Source organism: Podarcis vaucheri (assembly GCF_965113315.1).
Source record: "Podarcis vaucheri genome assembly, chromosome: 3".
Classification (NCBI taxonomy): domain Eukaryota; kingdom Metazoa; phylum Chordata; class Lepidosauria; order Squamata; family Lacertidae; genus Podarcis; species Podarcis vaucheri.
The window spans coordinates 104,227,495-104,247,624 of record NC_138761.1 but is presented as its reverse complement, the minus strand read 5'-3'; the positions used below and the strand labels follow the sequence as shown (position 1 = coordinate 104,247,624).

At 39.9% G+C, this 20,130-nt stretch overlaps 2 protein-coding genes across 5 annotated transcripts in view; one reads left to right on the top strand and one right to left on the bottom strand.

Moving 5' to 3' along the window:
• The window catches only part of KLHL29 (kelch like family member 29), a 430,669-nt gene extending 427,745 nt beyond the window's left edge, over positions 1-2,924 (top strand). The window contains exon 14 of the mRNA XM_082215506.1: positions 204-2,924. Within this exon, the coding sequence (XP_082071632.1) occupies positions 204-387 (184 nt within the window). The 3' untranslated portion in view covers positions 388-2,924. The remainder of the gene's footprint in view (positions 1-203) is intronic.
• Positions 2,925-8,704: 5,780 nt separating this feature from the next.
• The window catches only part of ATAD2B (ATPase family AAA domain containing 2B), a 54,904-nt gene continuing 43,478 nt past the window's right edge, over positions 8,705-20,130 (bottom strand). For all 4 annotated transcript variants that reach the window (XM_082215398.1, XM_082215399.1, XM_082215400.1 and 1 more), the window contains 7 exons: positions 17,877-18,036; positions 16,518-16,640; positions 14,840-14,977; positions 10,458-11,147; positions 10,053-10,159; positions 9,778-9,906; positions 8,705-8,996 (listed from right to left, as the gene is read on the bottom strand). In XM_082215398.1, the coding sequence (XP_082071524.1) occupies positions 8,955-8,996; positions 9,778-9,906; positions 10,053-10,159; positions 10,458-11,147; positions 14,840-14,977; positions 16,518-16,640; positions 17,877-18,036 (1,389 nt within the window). In that variant the 3' untranslated portion in view covers positions 8,705-8,954. The remainder of the gene's footprint in view (positions 8,997-9,777; positions 9,907-10,052; positions 10,160-10,457; positions 11,148-14,839; positions 14,978-16,517; positions 16,641-17,876; positions 18,037-20,130) is intronic.

Genomic DNA, 20,130 nt, shown 5'->3' with positions numbered 1-20,130 from the left:
CTATTTATTCCCCACTGGGCATCCTCAAGACCAATTGCTGTCCCCATATTTAAACTTAAGAGAGCTTTTTTGCACAGAAGGGTTTGGGTAAATAATTAAGCTGTGTAAACATTTCTTCCAAACAGCAGGCTGGACTAATGGGTTCAAGGAGTGCTTCAGTGAAATATGACTTACTTCATGTCTCTCTTTTTCTCTCTGCCCAGTGCGGTGGTTCTGGATGGGAAAATTTACGCCACGGGTGGAATTGTCAGCAGCGAAGGCCCTGCTCTGGGAAATATGGAAGCCTACGACCCCAAAACAAACACGTGGACGCTTCTGCCCAATATGCCATGCCCTGTCTTCCGACATGGCTGCGTAGTAATTAAAAAGTACATTCAGAGTGGTTGATGGCCATGAAGACGTGGATATCAAACAGGCTGTCGCCTGCGGAAAGTAGGCAAGAAAAAGAAACTGTCCTACAGAGAAAAATCGAGGAAATGAATAACTGGCAAACAACCTGTCTAAAATTGGGAATAATCTCTACATTGAATGTAGAAATTCATCCTCACCTTTTGGTGAAGGAGCGGACAGCTCCATGCTATGTACGATAGTGTGACTTAACACAAGTGTGCCACTAGATGTCGTAGTGGCACTTGTTACAGACAGTTTTGGTTTACCCAGGTGCAATAATAGCATTTCCCATACATTGTTTAACTAGGGGGAAAGGAAGAGTTGGCGTTAACACTCCTAGAGAGCAAGCTCGGTTCTTAAAACAACTGATTAGGTTTTGCTATTACACGTTAAGCATCGGGCTATGTGAAAGGAAGGTCAAAGTGTCCTTACCACTTTGATTGCTACATTTTTCTTTTTAAACCAACATATGCTTTTCAATACCAATGACCGAGATAGAACTTATGGGACAGACTGCGTAGATTGAGGTCAGTCTTCCACCAGAGCAGATGTCTATTACGGCTCCTTAGAGCACAGCTAATAAAAGGATAGAAGTGTGTCTGTCTGTCTACTAGCATTCCATGTCCTTTTAATGAAAAGGTTTTCTGAAATTGTATGCCAATGTGAATGTGTGGTCGTGAGGAGGGCTTGTTTCTCCCTTTCTACTGTTTTTCTACTGTATGAACAAAATGACAGCTAAATTTCTGTAAAGCAAGAGGCATCTAGGAGCTTTTATTAAACTTTTATTTATCTATTCAAAGTTTAGAATGAATATTCTGTGTTGGGTTTCCCTATTTTGAGCCAGTTATTTAAGGCAATGCCTTTTATTGGGGGTTTAAGATAGCCACTGAACGACAGTCCACTATCCAGGATATATGCCACTGTCTATATTTTTGTCAGATGAATCAAGATCCTATCTATTTTTTCAAACTCTCTCGCTCTGCCCCCTCCCCTTTCCCAAGTATATGTGGGAGTCTTAAAAGAAACCTTCTCTCTCCCCGAGAGGCTTTCAGTGGCTGCTTGTCTTGGAATAAACGCTTCTGCAGCTTTCTCACTGCACAGGTTTAACAACTATAATTGGAAACACATCAGGTTATTTCCTACTTTAGAGAGGGGGTGTGTGGGGGAAAAGGTTCTGTAGAGTTGTAAGTATATACACAGCAGGGCTATATTTTTATATGTATATTAAAATATTGTATATTCAGAGAAGCATTGTGACGTGGACATTTCTTTATAAAACTGTAAAGCGGAGCAGGTGAGATGGGAGAAAGCTGGGACAACAGGGTTGCGATACTAACAGTAAACATACCTTATGAAGACCCCGGAGCCATGGAGCCAGCGCCAATTTTCTTTGCAGCAGCCAGGAAGAAACAGAATGGGCGCAACTGTCTATGCTCTTTCACCAAACTTCATCACGGCCATTAGAAAGAAAACTTACATCAGAAGTGCGGCATGCCACATACTGTAATCACAGAGCGAAATCCTATCATCATTCAAATATTTGCCATTGAAATCAGTGACGTCGAGATTTTACTCCCAAGGGGACGTGACCTAGTAAGTTGCTGGAAACTTAATGGATAGCTATCCAAAAAAACCCAGCATCCTCTTGATAACACTTGGGATGCTTCCCATGCAACAGTGTGTCGTTTTGTACATTTCCCTGCTCTGGGCTATATTACCAGCGCTAGAAGGGGCAGGGAAATGCACAATGCAGCAATTGCCTGAACCCTAAAAGGACAAGGGGAGGGAGGATGCTGTTTGTGGCAGCATCCCAAAGTCAGATGCAAGAGCTGCTCTCACTCTTGCACCTTAACTTGGAAACAAGTCTCGTTGGTTACAGTGGACCTTTTCCAGTAAAGTGTGGTTAGAATCACAGCCTTACTCTGACTTCTAAGTAGCCAGGGAACTGTAGCCAATGGCTAGCTGATTTTGATACCAAAAAAGTTTTTTGTTTTTTTTTAATTGGGAAGTTTTGGATAACCATACAATAAGCTGGCTGGCCAATTGCATTATTTTGTTAAGAATAAATTTATACAATGCAGATGCTAGTATGAAATTCGTAACTTGCCATATTTCAAAATAAATGCTCATCTAGGCAGCAAATCTATAAAATGACTAAGCTCTCTGAAATGGACAGCAAGTGTTCAAATTTATGCAGTTTTTGTCTTATTCTCTGAAGGGGGGAAAGTCATGTGAAGTATTTTTGTCAACCATAGTGCAAAGTGTGAAACTAAAAGATTGGCACACAAGTTCCTCACTGCCTGGGGCAGGTTGATTTTTAGCATTGGTGTGTGTCTGCCTCCAAAGGAGGTGCTAGCTTGTAAGCCCTGCTAAGCATTTCAACTTCTCCAAATTTATCTTCTTTCTTCTTTTCTCACAATGCAACAAATCTGGCTATTTCTGTGAATACTAAAAACACAGGGTTTTCTGTAATTATACTGTATATATGTTTACTGTTAAGTTCTTGTTAAAATAAATCTATTTCTAGATCTAGATTCAGCATTAATTGGACTATTTTTTGTTTAAAAAACCCAGCAGCAACACTTGGATCAACTCTATGTTGTTCTTAATCAGGCTTCTTTCTAGGCACGGGTGACAAAACCCTTTACAGCTCTTGGAAATTAACCTGGATTTTAGCTGCTGAAACAACTGCTGTTTTGGCATTCTTTTCCTTTAACTTCTAGAACACATATTCTGCCACAATCTTATCAAGCTTTGTCAACATTTCTATACCCACAGATTTGTACTACCTTGTTTTATAATACACTAAAATTGGAAGCCACTTCTACCATTTGGTGAAACATTTTCAGTATCTCAGAGGAGTAATTGCAACCCACAGCTCTGCGAACTTTAAAACAGGTTTTTGGTTTCTTGCCTGTTCAGTTCAACATTGTAGGTTAGCTATAAATTGCTAGGTGGGAACAAATAGCCAGCCAAGTACAATAAACTGGTCCCAAGAAGCTCTCTAGCTGTGCAGGCTGTTTTCAGCAGTGGAACATTTTGTAAGATGATTAGGTCTGGTTTCTTCATTAAAGGAAAATGTGAGTCTCCAGACAGTGTGAAACTCTGAGATCTTAACCTGCAGTCATTTAAATCATTTTTGTTTTGTGTCACGGCTCAACTGGAACACCAGGAAAGTGACTCGTGTTTTCAATTCAGTTGCTAAACCATCCAGGGTGAGTTGAAGGAGCTGCCAACCTTATCAACACTGGAGAAGATGTCTTATTCAGCACAAGTCAATACTACTTGGTAAGATGAGCAAGGCAGAGGGCATTTTAGTTTTGCTTGTATGTGCAAATTATTCTGGGTTTCCTCTGGGAAATTGGAGGAAAGCCTCTTGATAAATGAATCATATGCACATATCTGCTACAAGATGCAAAAGCAATCTCCTTAAAAGCTTTTAGAAATTCTAAACATAGATTGGCTCATCTTTTCACCTTTTATTGACACCAGCCGTTCCTTTACTACAGGAGTAGCGCACAACCCTTTAAAAGGTTGTTTGTACTCTTCACAGTTTGGCACAACTCATCTGTCATCAAGCAGGAAGTCTCAAATGAAAATGTTTTTACACAGGTGGTGGTCTTGTTACTTACAAGTGCAGAAGGAACCTCCAACAGAGCAATAAAGTGGGCATGGATTACGGGTACAGTAAACTGGTTGCAAGTGGTTAAGGGGTTTAGAGATGAATAGTAACATCTTGAACTTGGCCTACTAGCCAATGAGCAACCAGTGCTAATCTGAACAGAAGTGCTCGTTCTTGCACTAGTGTGTTGCGATAATCAAACCTTGAATTAATCAATGCCTTGGTGTGATCAAGGTTACAAGTCCAAGTTGCAGCAGTTGCACCAATTGCAACTGGTAAAAGGTGTTTATAGATGCTAAAGTTACCTGGGCCTCCAGTTGGATCCAGAAGCACTCCCGGGGGGCTGAGTCGTACCTGTTCCTTCAGGGGGTTTCTGGAATTGTACAGAAGCTATCAGGTCCTGCAACAAATCTAAAGTTTCATAAGCACTCAAAGCTACCAAGCCATAGATAGAAACCGGGCAAAGCTGCAACTGTACATACTGCCGTTAGGCTGAAGACGGGAGCTTAAACTGATCTTTTGGAAAAGAAAAAGGCAACAAGTCCCCTCTTTGCTGATCCTGGGAAAAAGTCCTCCAGCCACACAACTCTTCCACAACACCATTTTAATACGTTATACTTGCATGAGAAACTCACTTTACAGTGTGAGTCAAACCACCTCCAAACATCTCTGCCACAACTGATGATGGAGAGTAAACTCCCTAAATATGTTTGGAAGCCAGGCAATGCAGTCACTTAAAGCTCCAAAGAAGTCCATGCCAGCTCATACACTTTCCAGAAGGTAGGTTTTCTGACATGCTTCCAGATCAGGAAACTCAAAGTCCTTGCTCAGTAAAGTTCAGGTGTTACTCGAATAATTTCAATAACTACATAGCTAGAAATCTGTCTAGTGCAACTAATGGCCATTACAATGTCACATTCACACAGCTCAACCATAAAGTAAGGAGGGGAAAGTCAGTGTATGAATGGTAAACCGCCATTATCTGAACACTGCGCATCCTTTATGAGGCCACATGCCAATGTAAGTCATACACAAAGAAGCATTTCTCATACAATTGTTTGGAGCAACTACGTTTATATCCTGCCCTTCCTCCAACTAGCTCCAGGTAGCATACATTATTCTCCCACACACACCCAGTTGTACCCTGTTGCTACGATATTCACTTTGTATGTGTACCACAATCTCCTAAGAGCAGAAACAAGTTCAGAGCAAGGCACTTTGGCTGTACAGGTGGCACAAGATTTCTTTGGCCGAGATGAATGCCAGGGCAACATTTTCACCTGGAGTTTCTGCAATCATCCAGCAGTCTTTTGTTCATGGAGTTATCTCCAGCTGTTAATACATAACGACATAGATCTAAAGAACTGCAAGACTAATTCCACAAGCCCAAGCAACACATGGACACATGGAAAACCTCTGCAACAAAGGGCATTTTCTAAACTTAAGAGGTTGAGAGGATAGATGGAAATTCAAAAGAAGTATAACATTCCCATTAAGTGCATCCAAGCCCTTCAATATGCCTAAAGTCACACACTGTATGTCGGCCAACTGGATTTTTCCACATTCTTTTGTTAAGTAAGAGTGGCCATTATCTTTCCAATAACAAATTATGCTGCCAAAACTGTTTAATCACAAGATTAGCATTTCATTAAATGCAAGGAGTATCAAGAGAAACTCAGAATTTTTACTTGTCATCTTTATTCAAGTATTTCACAGCAGTTATATTACAAATTACAGTAAAATGTCCAAAATATCCAAAAGTTCAAAAAAAATTAAATAATTTACTTAACTAATGCAGAATGAAGTCAAGATGCAAAAAAAAAAAGATCAAGTTAAACACAATCCTGAACACAACTTATAAGAGAATCCAAAATTTATCATAGCTGATGAAGTAATCTTACTTAATCAAAAAGCCGACGCACATGAATGAAAGCAAACAACAATACACCCCCCACTGCCTAAGTAAACCAATGTACAATACAGAAAAGAAGCAGGTAGAAGGAGCCCAGATTCAAGCTTAAGGTGAATTTACACACAAAAAAGGGAGGGAGAATTGATGACCAGCTGCAAGACCTGCCATTCGGAATATCAAACGAAGCCAGAAATGACCCTCCAACTTAAAAAGTATGGTAAGACAAGGTATTAGAAAACCAAAACCAAAATAAAACCCTATAATAAATACATTGGCATATGAGAAAACTCAAGCAACAATACCAAGGACACAAAACATAAATTAATCACAGGTGAAATTCAAGCTTGCAAATACAATTAACTCCACAGCCATGTTCATCTTAGAGCAGTTCCATCATTACCCCCACAGAAATTTAACCTCCATCTGGCCCTAGGAAAAGGCCTTTGCACAGGAGTTCATTGGTAATATTCATAACAAGGAACAGGAATTGATTTGTACAGATTATTGCCAATTTTATGTGGCAAAATAATAGTAACAAAAATACAGAGAGTAAACAACTTGACAACATGGATAGATTAACAGGTTTAACTCTACAACCACTAAGCTATTAGTAAAGAAAAGCAATACATGTTTTAGTGTGGTTTTGGAGTCAAAAAGGGTGACTATATAATTTTAATGTTGCCCACTAACACATTTATATAAGCTAATTCTTCCGAAAAACCTAACATTTAGGAAGCAGTCCTCATTTTCTTATCAACATTCAAAACTACTAAAGTTTTTTCTCTCTTCCCCTTAACTGACCAGTTGGAAGCATTTTCAATGTTGGATCTGAATTTAAGATACTCTTTTCAAATTATCTGACAACTATATTTAAAGGATTTAAACTTGTACAAATTTAGTAACCTGTTAAAAATGTATGTAGTCTCTCTTTTCACAAGTGCTGCTGCTACTTGAACAAAAGAACCTTTAAACTACAATATTTTTAAAAAATGCTGCAAGAACCTGAGACTTGCAAAAAAATAGCTTTACCAGAAACTTACTACAAAAAATCTGCTACATTTCATTTCATCAAATCTCAAAGTTTTGTAACAATTTCCATCAAAATACAAAATGCTAATGGTTTTGACGGCGGCAAAAATATCCTAGACGGGTGTCATGGCAATAAATACTAACTTAAAAGATGAAAAGTTCCCCACAATCAAATTTCTAAAATGAAAGAACTAGTTCAAGATGCTTTTCATTTTTAATCGCACTTTCCCACCAAAAATACAGCACTTCTACAGGAGTCGCGTTTAAAATAGTGTGACTAAAATGCACATTAGGAATGAAGACAAGTGGCGTTTGAGGGGGCCTAGAGAAGGCTTGGCTAAAATTAGGGTGCTTGCATGTACATTCTGACTGGGAAGGAGGGGGGAAACTTTGGATTACTGCAGTAGCCCAGGGCTAGAGTATGGTTCAGAGCACAAGCATGTTACTATGAAGTGGTCTAGTGACAAAGTACCTTCGCTTCGGCACATAAATGGTGGATTACAGCCTTCCGTAAACACTGGTGGTAAGTAAAATACAAAAAGCTGAGGTAGCTGAGTATCTCTGCAGTAGTCCAAGGCTGTCTTTCTTTACTTAAAGCAAAACCTACTGGGGTTTCGTATTTTGGAGAAGACACTCTTTCAGATTATATAGATGTATATATAAATGGATAACTACCTCTTATCAGCTCATAAATCCACCTGATCTTCTCCACGTTGCTCTAAAAGATCTGAGAGGGGCTTGTGGAGCACAGGGCCTTTTGCAACAGACTTTGAGATGCCTAAGAGTGTCTCCTCTTAATTGCCAAAGAAGAAAATGTTTCAAACTGTTGTCATGTCATTCAGCTCTAGAGTTCTGCAGTCTTTACAGGGCATCCAGGGGTCCAAATCAAACAAAATGAAAGGCCGGTCAGTTGCTTTCTACTTAATACTGCTCCATATGGATTCTACTGAATGAGCCTGGCGTAATTCATTTAAAAAAAGGCTAAAGGACTGAAGCGCAAAACTGCCACTTCTCTGCCTATGGCCACCCAGCAAGTTACATTCCCGGATAATGGAAGCCAGTCTTATACCTTCCAAAATAATGGACGTTTAGAAAGAAAGAAACCTGTTTTTAAGAACTCTGGAGAAATAAAATGGAACATTAAAAAAATAAACTACAGCCACTTTGAATAATTACTGTGAAAGCCTCACAGTGTAATTTGTTTGATAAACAAATGTACATGTGGAATAAATGCATCTTACCATTTTTAGATAACATGGTTATTTCCATAATTTAGGTTTCCAGAGAGCAACACAGACATGTTAAAATGTAATACTGGCTGCCATTTTGACAGTGTGGGAACCTGAAACTGTTCTTTGGGAACACAGGCTTTTGAAAAGAACTTTCTAACTCTGTCATTGGCTACAATCCCAACCATTTTAATAGCCTTGTCCTCCTCCTCAACTGACTAAAAAGGCACATTGAAGGCAGCTCCAGAGAGCCTCATCTTCACATTATTGTATACCAAAGTTAATTCATTTTTCTAACCACAATTTTTTCTTTCACTGCCAGCTTTAAAAACAGGCTTCTGTCCATTACCTCAGAGAAAAAGGGAAAAGTAAAATTCTTTTAAAAGTTGCCCACTTAAAAACAATTACATCTGCTTTATCCAGTTTGTTGGCCTGTTCCATTTTGCCTGAAGCTTCTCACAAGACAATGCATGTAGACAGCAGAAATGAGAGCAGTTTCTGTAGCACCAAAAATCTCCCAAGTTGTGGCATTATATTCTTTATTTATAATCAAGATACAAATATTATGAAGTTCCGTTTGGTTCTTGTAGGCTGGCTGGTTTCAGGTACCTGAGACAATAGCACCAAATTCATAACAGAAAGCGAGACAAGGAGCGAGCGTGTTAAGACCAAGGCTCTGCACATACTTGGTGCAACTGGAAATCGAATGGCTCAGTAGGCTGCTCTCCTGTAAGCAGCTTATGAAAAGAAAAACCTGCACATCTTGAAGAGTTCACAGGAATGTTTCGAACATATGAACCGTTCTTTCCATCTCCTGAGAGGAAATCAGAGCATTGGTTATTCAGTGAAAATGACGAATGGGAAATAGTTTAACAACAACAACAACAACAGGCTGTGGATTAATATGGCACTAAGGGTTTGTTGGTAACCTTAAGAGAAATATGTCACAAAGAGCTGAAAAAATATTAAATTGGGACATCAGAAGAAGAGGCATATTGGACTTCTGGAGTGACAAAAGTAGAAGGCCTGGGGGGACAATCTGGAAAAATACCACCTTGCAGAATATTATTTACAGTCAGAATTATTCTGGAGTGCACATGTCAAATATTTTGAATAATTGTTTTATATATAATTGACCAATAGAGAAGCAGAAGAATCTTTTTATCTTTCTCTATTTTCTCCTTTCTTTTTATGGTTAGTTTTTTATCTGCCTTCTATTATCTTTATATTTATTCTCTATAAGTATTGCCTATATGCAGGTTTTAATATTTAATATTGCAACAAATGAGAGGGAATTACCGTATTTTTCGCCCTATAGGACGCACTTTTTCCCTTCCAAAAATGAAGGGGAAATGTGTGTGCGTCCTATGGGGCGAATGCAGGCTTTCGCTGAACCCAGGGCTTGACAAAAAGCTTCTGCACAGGGAAATTTGGTCAAAAAGCCAAATGCCTGTGACCTCCCCAAAGTGGTTCAAATCACTAACAAATGAAACTAAAGAGGACTTTTGGTAGATATTTTGGTGCCTCTGAAGCAACACTGACTAAAGAAGCGTGTTACAAAAAATAATAATCATTAAAATGTTGTGCAAACGTACCTCTACAAGCTGTGACTTGTCATAATCTTTACGATGCCGATAGATGCACTGATTAAGGAGGGAGTATAGTCTCTCAAGCTGGTCAACAGTCAGGTTATCGCTTTTTTTAACCAACACATCAAGTAAATTCTATAAAAAGATATTGGCAATAATCCAGGGTAAAGTTTATAATGTAAGTATGAATCAGAATTCCTTCAAACACTTAAGGAAGTGTTAGGATAAAAAATTAAGAAATGCTATTAAAGATTTAAGATTACCTATCCAGCCACCCTTACCATTAATCTGTCATGGTCAACAATGACAGGAGGTACGGGATCCAATTGCTCCTCCTCTGGAACCTGTGCCAAAGCAATTTTGCGAGGTTTCTTGTTTTTCAATGTACCTGAAGTATTATAAAAAGCAAATATCAAAAATCAGGACACATAAGGTAACAATTAACAGCAGTGTTAAATTTCATGTGGTCCATTAATAATTTTTTTATTTTCAAAGTCTTAAGTGGCTCCAAGAACACTTGATGTGTTGGGAAACATCTTTATCCAACCAATAGCGAGCTGATGTTGCTTTAAATCACTACAGACAAGCTTTCTGCCAAAATAGGAAGCATCTGTTTCAATGAAAGTAGTATAGATTTACTTGACTACAGGATTAGAGCAGGGATAAATGATGAATACACTGCATACCTTCTTTATCTGATGATTCAGCTTCTTTAGTTTCAGTATCTAGGCCTTGCAATTTCTTCTCATTATTGCTGCATTGTGGTACCTCGGTGCCAGACTGTTTTAATTGTTCCTCGTCGGGACTGTCGCTCGAAGCTTCGGGTTTTTCCTTTTGGGGATCGACGGTTGCATTTTGTTTGGGAATGGACACGTCAGGGATGGCGGGAGGCAAAATAGCATTCGGTGACTCACATTCGCCATACTGACACCCTGGGACAGCAGCTCCTTCAGAGGCCTGGCCGTTTAAATGGTCCCCCTTGAACAAGGGCTCCTCCTTGGATTCCTTTTCTACAGTCAGAGTAATCTTCTTACTTACTAACAGGGACTCATTTGAGCTCTCTTCTGTGGATGGAATACTGTTTTCTTTCCCGACTGGCCCATTGTTCAGTGTCTGTTCTCCATGTATATCCATGATATCGCAAGACGACTCATCATTTGTCAGAGAGAGATCGCCCGTTTCCTCTCCATTCTCTTCAATGCAGTCTGTACTTCCCTCCAGCTCCCCGTTTTCCAGCATCTTGCTGTCCTCCCCTTGGTTTTCATCATCTGCAAACTTGGCATCATCTTCGTCTTTCTTCAAATTATTCACTTTTCTCTTCTTAATAATGCCTTTGCCCCACTGTGAACGTCGTCTTGATTTCCTCCTTAATCGAACTGAATCATGAAGAGATAAAAGTTTCCATTAGAGATGCAAAGATTTGCTTAGTAAGCAACGGGCAAGGTATCAATAAAATCAAGTCTATTTATTTTAATATTTTACCCTGCCTGGCCCAAAGGTCATCCAAGGCAGCAAATTATGATATAAAACAACATAAAAATACAACAGTAACATTTTCTTAAAACACATGCACACAAACTCCTAATACAGACAGGAGCCCTCTAAGGCTTATAACTCCTGTTTATGCTTGTAACATTTGTATATTTGAGTTTACAAAAAGTAACAAATTTAAATTTTAAAAAGTTTCTGACTTTATTTATCCATGTCATAAAACAACAAAGAGTCTTATGGGCCCATAAAAAGACCAACAAATTTATTGTGACATAAATGGGAAATGCTGACAAAGATTTCTAGTGCCCTTCCAAATCTATCTGGATTATCTAAATACTATGCAATTAAACAGTTGCCAAGTCTGAGAGAGACTGTTTATAGGGGGCATTTATTCCAAGGAATGTTCTGCAGACCCTTGTTGTTCTCTCACACTGGCTATTCACTCCTCCCAAGAGAGAGTTAAGCCTCCCTAAGGAGAAAATTGGGAGCATGTCTTGTTTCTTGCAACACAATTCTGCGGGCCTTAACATAAATAGTACAATTTTTTGGTCACTGCGCTTCAACAATTTAATAGAACAATGCATGTTCAAGTAGTAGTTCAACAACTATCTTTCCCAGAGACAGCTACTGAATACAGCTATCAAGTAACCCATTTAAAGATGCAAAACAATGTGCTTTTGACACCATCTACTGGCAACAGCAAGGAACAATCCCATGTTTTTAAAAGTTCATTTTCAACATGTTCTATTCTCAAAACATGTGCGGGCAATGCTGCCTTTCCTGTGTAAAAACACCTCCATGTGGGTCAAATGCGACCACAGTCTTTGATTCATTTTATAATGGTTTGCAAGGCAAACTGGCAACAGACACAAACATCCATGCACCCTCATCCCTCTTTTTACAGGGCTATATTCTAACGCAACATGGTTATATGTCCAACAGGTCATCTTTGGTCTGGGCTTAAGTATAGCTTTTATAGCAAGTGAAACCACTGAAGAAATTTAATTATGAGAGAGCGCTTTGGTTCTCTCCAGAAGCTCCCATTTTCGGCTCTAGACCTGTTTTGCTTTTATTTTAAGGAATTTACACACTACCATTTTCACCCTTAAAGGTAAAGGGACCCCTGACCATTAGGTCCAGTCGTGACCGACTCTGGGGTTGCAGCGCTCATCTTGCTTTATTGGCCGAGGGAGCCGGCGTCATGTGGCCAGCATGACTAAGCCGATTCTGGCAAACCAGAGCAGCGCATGGAAAACGCCGTTTACTGTAAATTTCACTCCATAACACACAGTTTTTCTCTCCTAGAAAGTAAGGGGAAATGTCTGTACGTGTTATGGAGCGAATGCCTACAGATGGCGGGGGAATCTGCTGCAGTCGTGAGCAGTCCGTGGCTCGCTTTAAAACAGCAAAGCGGGTGTAAGCGCCTCCTGTCAGCTAGCGGAGCCGGGGAGGAGGGAGAGAAGCAGAGTGGGAGTTGGCTGCTTTAAAACAACACCTGCTCTCTGTCCCTGCCTGCAGTTTTTTGCTGTCCGATTTTGGATTAGCCACTGTAGGGGCTGTGTGTGTGTGTGTGTGCTTGAGCTATAGTTCTCCTCCTCCTGCTTCCCCTTCACTCTCCCTGCGCCCCTGCGACTTTAGAATTGACACTCTGTGTGTGTGTGTGTGTGAGGGCTCCTTCTGCTTCTCTTGCTTCCCCTTCACTCTCCCTGCGCCCCTGCGACTTCCAGCGCCCTGCGACTTTAGGGCCAGTTCTCTCTCTCTCTCTCTGTGTGTGTGTGTGTTTTGACCTCACTGCGCTTGTTGGGGGAGAGTGTTGGTCGCAATTTTTCTTGATTTGTCTCAGAGTGGTTACTATCGTGGTTTCCTTGCCAGGGAGGAGGGAGAGAAGCAGAGGCTGCTTGTTTTAAAGGAGCAAAGCCGGAGAGGAGCCTCTCCTGCATTATTAGCAGCATCCTTCTCCACACCCCCCACGTGTGCTCCTTGTCTCTTGAGTGCTTTTCCTTCCCTCCCCACTTAAAACGTGGTTACAAAGCACGGATCCACATGGATCCTCAGGATTTTTGCACTGGGTCACCCCAAATTCACCATCAGATCACATAGCATGTCCATGGCTACAGCCTGCACCAAAAAACACACCCACCGTTTCATGGGGCGCAATGGCGCAAAAACGTGGTTACAAAGCATGGATCCTCAGGATTTTTGCATTGGGCTACCCCAAACTCACTGTCAGATCACATGTCTGTGGCCACAGCATGAACCACAAAAATCATACACCCACTGTTTTGTTTAGAATATTTTTTTCTTGTTTTCCTCCTCTAAAAACTATGTGCGTGTTATGGTCAGGTGCGTGTTATAGAGCGAAAAATATGGTACCTTCCCGCTGGAGCGGTACCTATTTATCTACTTGCACTTTGGCGTGCTTTTGAACTGCTAGGTGGGCAGGAGCAGGGACCGAGCAACGGGAGCTCACCCCATCGCGGGGATTCGAACCACCCACCTTCTGATCGGCAACTCCTAGGCTCTGCAGTTTAACCCACAGCACCACCTGCATCCCTATTTTCACCCTTATGTCCCATTAAATCACACAATATACAAAATTTAAAAGACAGATTAAAACATCAGAGATCAGAACATGAGAATAGCATTCATGGTGCAAAAGGTCTCCTAAAATACATCCGTTTTAACCTGATCTCTGAAACTTAGAAGGGACTTTGCCTGCCTGATTTCTAATGGGAGCTCCGTTAGAAATGCATGCTCAATTGGTAGAGCGTAAGACTCTTAATCATTGGGTCATGGGTTCAAGGCCCACGTTGGGCAAAAGATTCCTGCATTGCAGGGGGTTGGGCTAGATGACCCTCATGGTCCCTTCCAATGACACAGTTCTATGGTTCTGTGAACTGGATCCACTACACTGAATGGAGAACTCCTGCTGAATCAAAGCCCCGTTCAGGATCTGGAGAGATGATGATGATATCAGAGAACGGGTGTCATGGGAGGCTGTTGGGGAAATGGTCAAAAGTTGCCTCCCATCCTCTTCCATTAGAGCAGTGATGGCCAAACTTGGCCATCCATCAGTTTTGGGACTACAATTCCCATCATCCCTTACCCACCGGTCCTGTTAGCTAGGGATGATGGGAGTTGTAGTCCAAAAGTAGCTGGAGGGCCAGGTTTGGCCATCCTCTTCCATTAGACGATGTCTCTGTTAGCTCAAAAGCCTTCTCATAAGTGCAAGGATACCAACTAGATTCCACCCACACTAACTACCAGACCAGGACAGCATGCTTCTTTAAAAAATATTTTTCATACTAATTCTAATATCTGAAATTGTTCAGTGAAAAACTATTTCAGTTGAACCTTCTTCCAATCCACTTTCATAAGGAATTTCAGTAAACTGACACCTAACTCAACGGATAAGTACTATTCTGGCTATCTTATAAAAACTAGCTGAAGTAGTAATAGCAATTAGGTGAATGCTTCATTAAAAAAAAAAAATGTAATAGGAAATGTGTGCCAGATATATACTCATCTTGTTTAGAGCTATGCTTATTGCCTGGATAAAATAGTCTGAAATACTCACATGCACATTTATTTGCAGAGTTGTGCCAAACTGACATTGAATTTTTTTGCCTGTTCTGGAATGCCTCCTCAATTCTCGTTTCTGTTTTCTGTACAGTGGAACCATGAGGATTTATTTGGTCTGCCGTTACTGATAAGCCTGTGTACAGAAGATAAGCATACCTATTTTAATAATCCCAGCAGTATTAACTGCTTGAGTTATTAAAAGCAGCCTGGAATAAAGTATAACATTAAAAACTTCTGGTGATTAAATTAGTTACAGCAGATACTCCCAAACATCTACATCAATAATATTTGCTTTTTCCCCAACAACGGAATGTATGAGACCTTAGTTTGAAACCTGACAGTTCAAACTTCTCTGTTTCAAAGAAAATTCTACTTAGCATTTATATAGGGCTTCCCAACTGGTGCCTTGCAGACCCCAGGGGGTCAGTGGCACCATTCACATAATAAAAACTACCACAGATATATCAACATTTTCAAAAGTAGAGGGTCCACGGCTTGGCTTTTGAAAAACCTGAGGGTACCCAGTACTTAGCTAATTGAGAATCACTGCTTGAAGAGTGTTCACAGCACATCATAAAAATTAACCACCTTCACATCTCATGCCAAACCTTAGTTTAGTGTGACGTGTATGAGAGCAGGAATAAATAGCAACATGCCTTTGGGCTTGAACAAGGTTTCTTATTTGCCTCTTTCCCCTCACGATTGTGATGAGTTATTTTGCTTCTGCCTTTTCTTAACTGTGGTTTCACATGTCATGCAAACAATGGTTGCAAACAACCCGACCTTAAAATTTCTGAACTCCTGGTAGCACAGCAGGTGGGTTCATGTGAATCTGAGGCTTGCTGCTGCTCATTCCTATGGATCAGCCTGAAGTCCAAACACAACTATTTTATGTTGCAAGCCTTACAATCACCCTGTAGGATAGGTCAGTATTATTGACCATGTCATGCAGATAGGGGGCTGTGGCAGGGGGTGGGGGAATAGATTACCTCTAGGTCCATCAAGTGATTCTATGGAAAAGGTTAGATTCAAACACTTTGCTCTAAATAAATGTGGAGAAGTTTGCATTGCTAAATACTTAACTCAACAAGGTTCCTAACATACCTTATTTTTCCATCTATACGATGCCCCCATGTATAAGATGCCCCCTATTTGGGAGGACTTTAATTTTAAAAAATAGGGAGATGTATTTGTGTATAAGACGCCCCCCCCCCCAATTTTTGACATTATTTTTTAGGGGAAAAACCTAGTCTTATACATGGTACTCAATTTTGATTTAAAAAATTGTTCCAAAATGGTTTTACTTTCCGTATTTACTTATTCCTTTGAATTCTAATTTCTATAGCATTTACAGTACACAAGACATTTTACAACACTTTTATCATTATTTTTCTTGACAACTATCTGAGGAAGATTAATACTAAAAATGTGGTTATGAGCAACTAAATGTGGGTTAATAAAAGGTTTCTTGAACTGGCCCTAAAACTTACAAACTGGACTTAAAGAATCTAAATCTAAATAACGGGAACCTTGAAATGCAACATTTCATCAGATTTTTTCTGGTGATAATTGGTTTCTTAGAGATTGTCTATTTATTGATCAAGAATTCAATTGCCATTTGTGTATTGTGTATCATATATAGTCAATGTATTTTAAAAGAATTATAAAAATACCTCTCTTTTTTCTTGCTTCCTTTACTTCTTCACACATTTTATTGAACTCTGGATCAAGCTCAGCAGCAATGATAGCATGTGCAGTGTCCTTAAGAGTACAGGCTCGGTGCCTAATGATTTTATCTGGAAAATCAACGTAATTTTCATTTTTAACAATCAAAACATCTAATTTATTTCTTTATTTATTGTCTTTGTGTAACAGGACCGCTCAAGACAATGACAGAAATAAAAGAGAAAACAATTTTTAAAACAGCTCAGAGTTAAATTAAGAGCCATAAAATAAATAATATCCATATAAATAATCAAATGTGGAACAAATATGTTTTAATCAGCCTTCTAAGACTTAACATTAGTGCTGCTTAGTAGGCATACTGATATGTATCATGCTTGCACAACTTGCACTCTAAGCTGAATGTCTTCATTATGCTACTCGACTGCCAGTGAAGAGCTGTTTTCTATAAAACTGGAAGATCAAAATACATGGTACCTTCAGACCAGTGGGTCATAAGCTGTGCAGGTCTGATTTATAAAGACTTCATGTGTCTATGTATGTATGTATGTATGTATTTATGTATGTATGTATCAGTTCTATCAGCTTTGTCTTGAAAGCTTTTTGTTTTAAAAAATCCATACTTCCAGCTTCCAGTTTGGCTAATAAACACTTTACTTTAGAATACCTGGGTTTAAATATTATGTCTGCATTCCTACACATTTAGGTTCCCAACAAAATCAATCAGATGTAGCTTTTAAATAAATACATTTTGGGATCCAAATGCTTCTTTAGGCATGCCAAAGAAGTTAGGTGAGCTCATTGATTTTTTTTTTACTTTTTTCTTTAAACAGTAAGACTCTGTAACAGAAATTGCTTGAGAAAGCACCAACAGTTTTAAAAGCAAAAACAGATGAGTGCCTTAAGACCTCCCTACACCTACCTCCTTAGAAATGGCATTACAACAGCAGCTGTGTTTTAAAACCTTTAGTACAAACGAAATTTGATATTGGCTTAACTCTGGTCTGATAATTGACTTTTATCCTACACCTAATTGCCGTACCAGCAGTATAGTGCAATGGTAGGGCAATAACAAAATCACACAGGATAGAAAGCTGTTTTAGTGAAGGTGACAGCAGTGAGGACGCAGGAGGTCATTTGGATAGTTTTCTCTATTTTCTCACAGTGCAGGATGTAGCCTATGCTGCTACATTCATTCATTCATTCAGTAACTAATATTGAGTAATGTTAGCTTTTAACCAATTTGTATTTATAAGACACAGTTTATACAAATAGTTGAACTGCAACGGAATACACAATTAAATGTGATGTCAAGTTTTAAGATTTTATTTTTTTTAAAAAATCCTTACCCCCAGGATCTTTGTCAGGATTATATTCCAATGCATTGCTGCATATGAGATCTATGTCTATTAGGAAATCCTTTGCAGTTAAATAATTGTGCTTATCGATTTTACTTATTACTGTAGACAGGTCCATCGGCTCTCTGATAACTTCAAGGTAATCTGAAACCTATAATCAAACAGTGACACAGAGTGACACAAAAGTGACACAGAGATTTATGCTAACTTTAACACACTCAGCACTATCATTTTGTTTTCGAACACAGTAATGCTAAACAGTTGAAACCATGATAAGAACTAATGCTGGAACAACAGTTGTTCACCCCAAAGAGTCATCACTCTGATTTTTAACTGGCAAGGAAAACTCCTGTCAAAGCTCTTTTGTTCTGTATATGTAAGTAATTTTCATTTTTTAATATTCTGGAGAGAGAGAAAAGTGCAGGACCTTTCAAACACAATGAAGAAGACCTTACTCACACATCTGCTTCCAAGACATACACAACTACTAGAAAGTTCCTGCAGTCAGAATCATAAGACCATTGCTGGATGCCAGTGGCCTGTCTTGCCCAACTTCCTATTCTCAAAGCAGCCAACCAGAAGCCCAGGCACAAGAGCACCTTTCCGCTCTTGCCATTTTCAGCAACTGGTATTCAGAAACATTACTGCATCCATCTGTCCTGAGTCTTGCACAGCTCAGCTTAAATGGATGTTCATGAGTTCTAGTGTTACGAGGGACAAAAACTTTTATCCATCCACTTTCTTCATGCTGGGAATAAATTATGTATGCTTCTATCATGACTTACTTGCCTTTACTCTAAGCCAGGCTTCCTCAACTTCAGCCCCCCAGATGTTTTGAGGCTACAATTCCCATCATCCCTGACCACTGGTACTGTTGGCTAGGGATGATGGGAGTTGTAGTCCCAAAACAGTTGGAGGGCTGAGTTTGGGGGTGCCTGAATTAGGGTAAAATTCAGAGAAGGCCCACATGGGAAAGAAAGAGCAGGATTTCCGCCTGCTAAAAATAGCGCCGCTACTACCAGGCACAGCGTTTTGGCCAGTTTGGTACCAGTGCGAGTCCCACCGCCACCAAGGCTAATTGCAACGTGGGGAAGCAAGTTTTGTTGAAATCAAAGCTGGGGAGGTAAGGGTTAAGCCTCTCCATCCTGTGTGCTGTGGTCCCAATGAAAATCACCCCATGCTTAGTATTAAACAGGAAAAATTAGAAGAAGTTGCTACAGACAAATGCCTGGTTTGGCCCTTTGGCAAACACACCATGTTTGCTTTTCCCTACTTGTTTGAAAACTAAGCACTCTTAATAAAAAGAGCCTTGAAGATAGCTTTGGCCCAGACACAGCTACCCAGCATCTGAAGCCCTTCTACAGGTGCCCCTATCAAATAGGGCACAGTATGTCATCCTCACTTGAGAGGAGGCCTTTACAGCAGGTGAAACGCAATCATGGAATAAAAGAATTTTTTAAAAATGCTGTAGTACTTTGGCATACCTCTGGAGCTCCATGCAGTCAAAGGGATGAGCTCCCACCACTGGGGAGAAGGGCTGAGGTTTGTCCCCACAGTTGCACCGAGGTCTGGACAAAGTTCTGAAGCATCAATACTGTTCCATTACTTCTGAATGCCCATATAAAAGCCTGTGCAATGTGGGAAACAAGACCCTGCCTGTCTCTCACTTTAGGCTGGGGCAGATGCTAAAAACATACACCCTGGAATAAAAACTAAATCATACTAAAAAGTGCATTTGTGAATCTCTGGATCACTTTTAAAATGTCCCTGAGGAATTCTACTGGTCCCTTCCTCCCTGTCTGAAAGTCCTCCTCCGAGCACAGCTTTTTGTCTTTTCTTCGACCAGCTTCATGCCCATGAATCAAATCTTTTCTATTTTTTACATTTTCACATAAATCAGTAAACTCGTCAGTTTACAATTTTAGACAGGAGTGACTTGCTATAGTGCTCGTGTAATGTTAAAAATGTATTGTAGAAAACACCTCTTAAGCACAAGAAATAAATTGGTTACATATACAGAATTTTAAAAATCTAATGGCTAAAGTGATAAGCCAGGTCTTGATTTGAGCTAGGGCTCAACACAGGAATCTGTTTTGAACCTTGAAACATTTCAGGTAGTATTCGAAAACAGCAAATGCACAGAAAGGGCAATATTCAACTGTGGTGTGTGTCCCCCCCCCCTTGCACAAACAGTACTTGACCCTTTTTTCCCTCTCCCCTGTAGTCTCCTGCATGCATTCAGAAT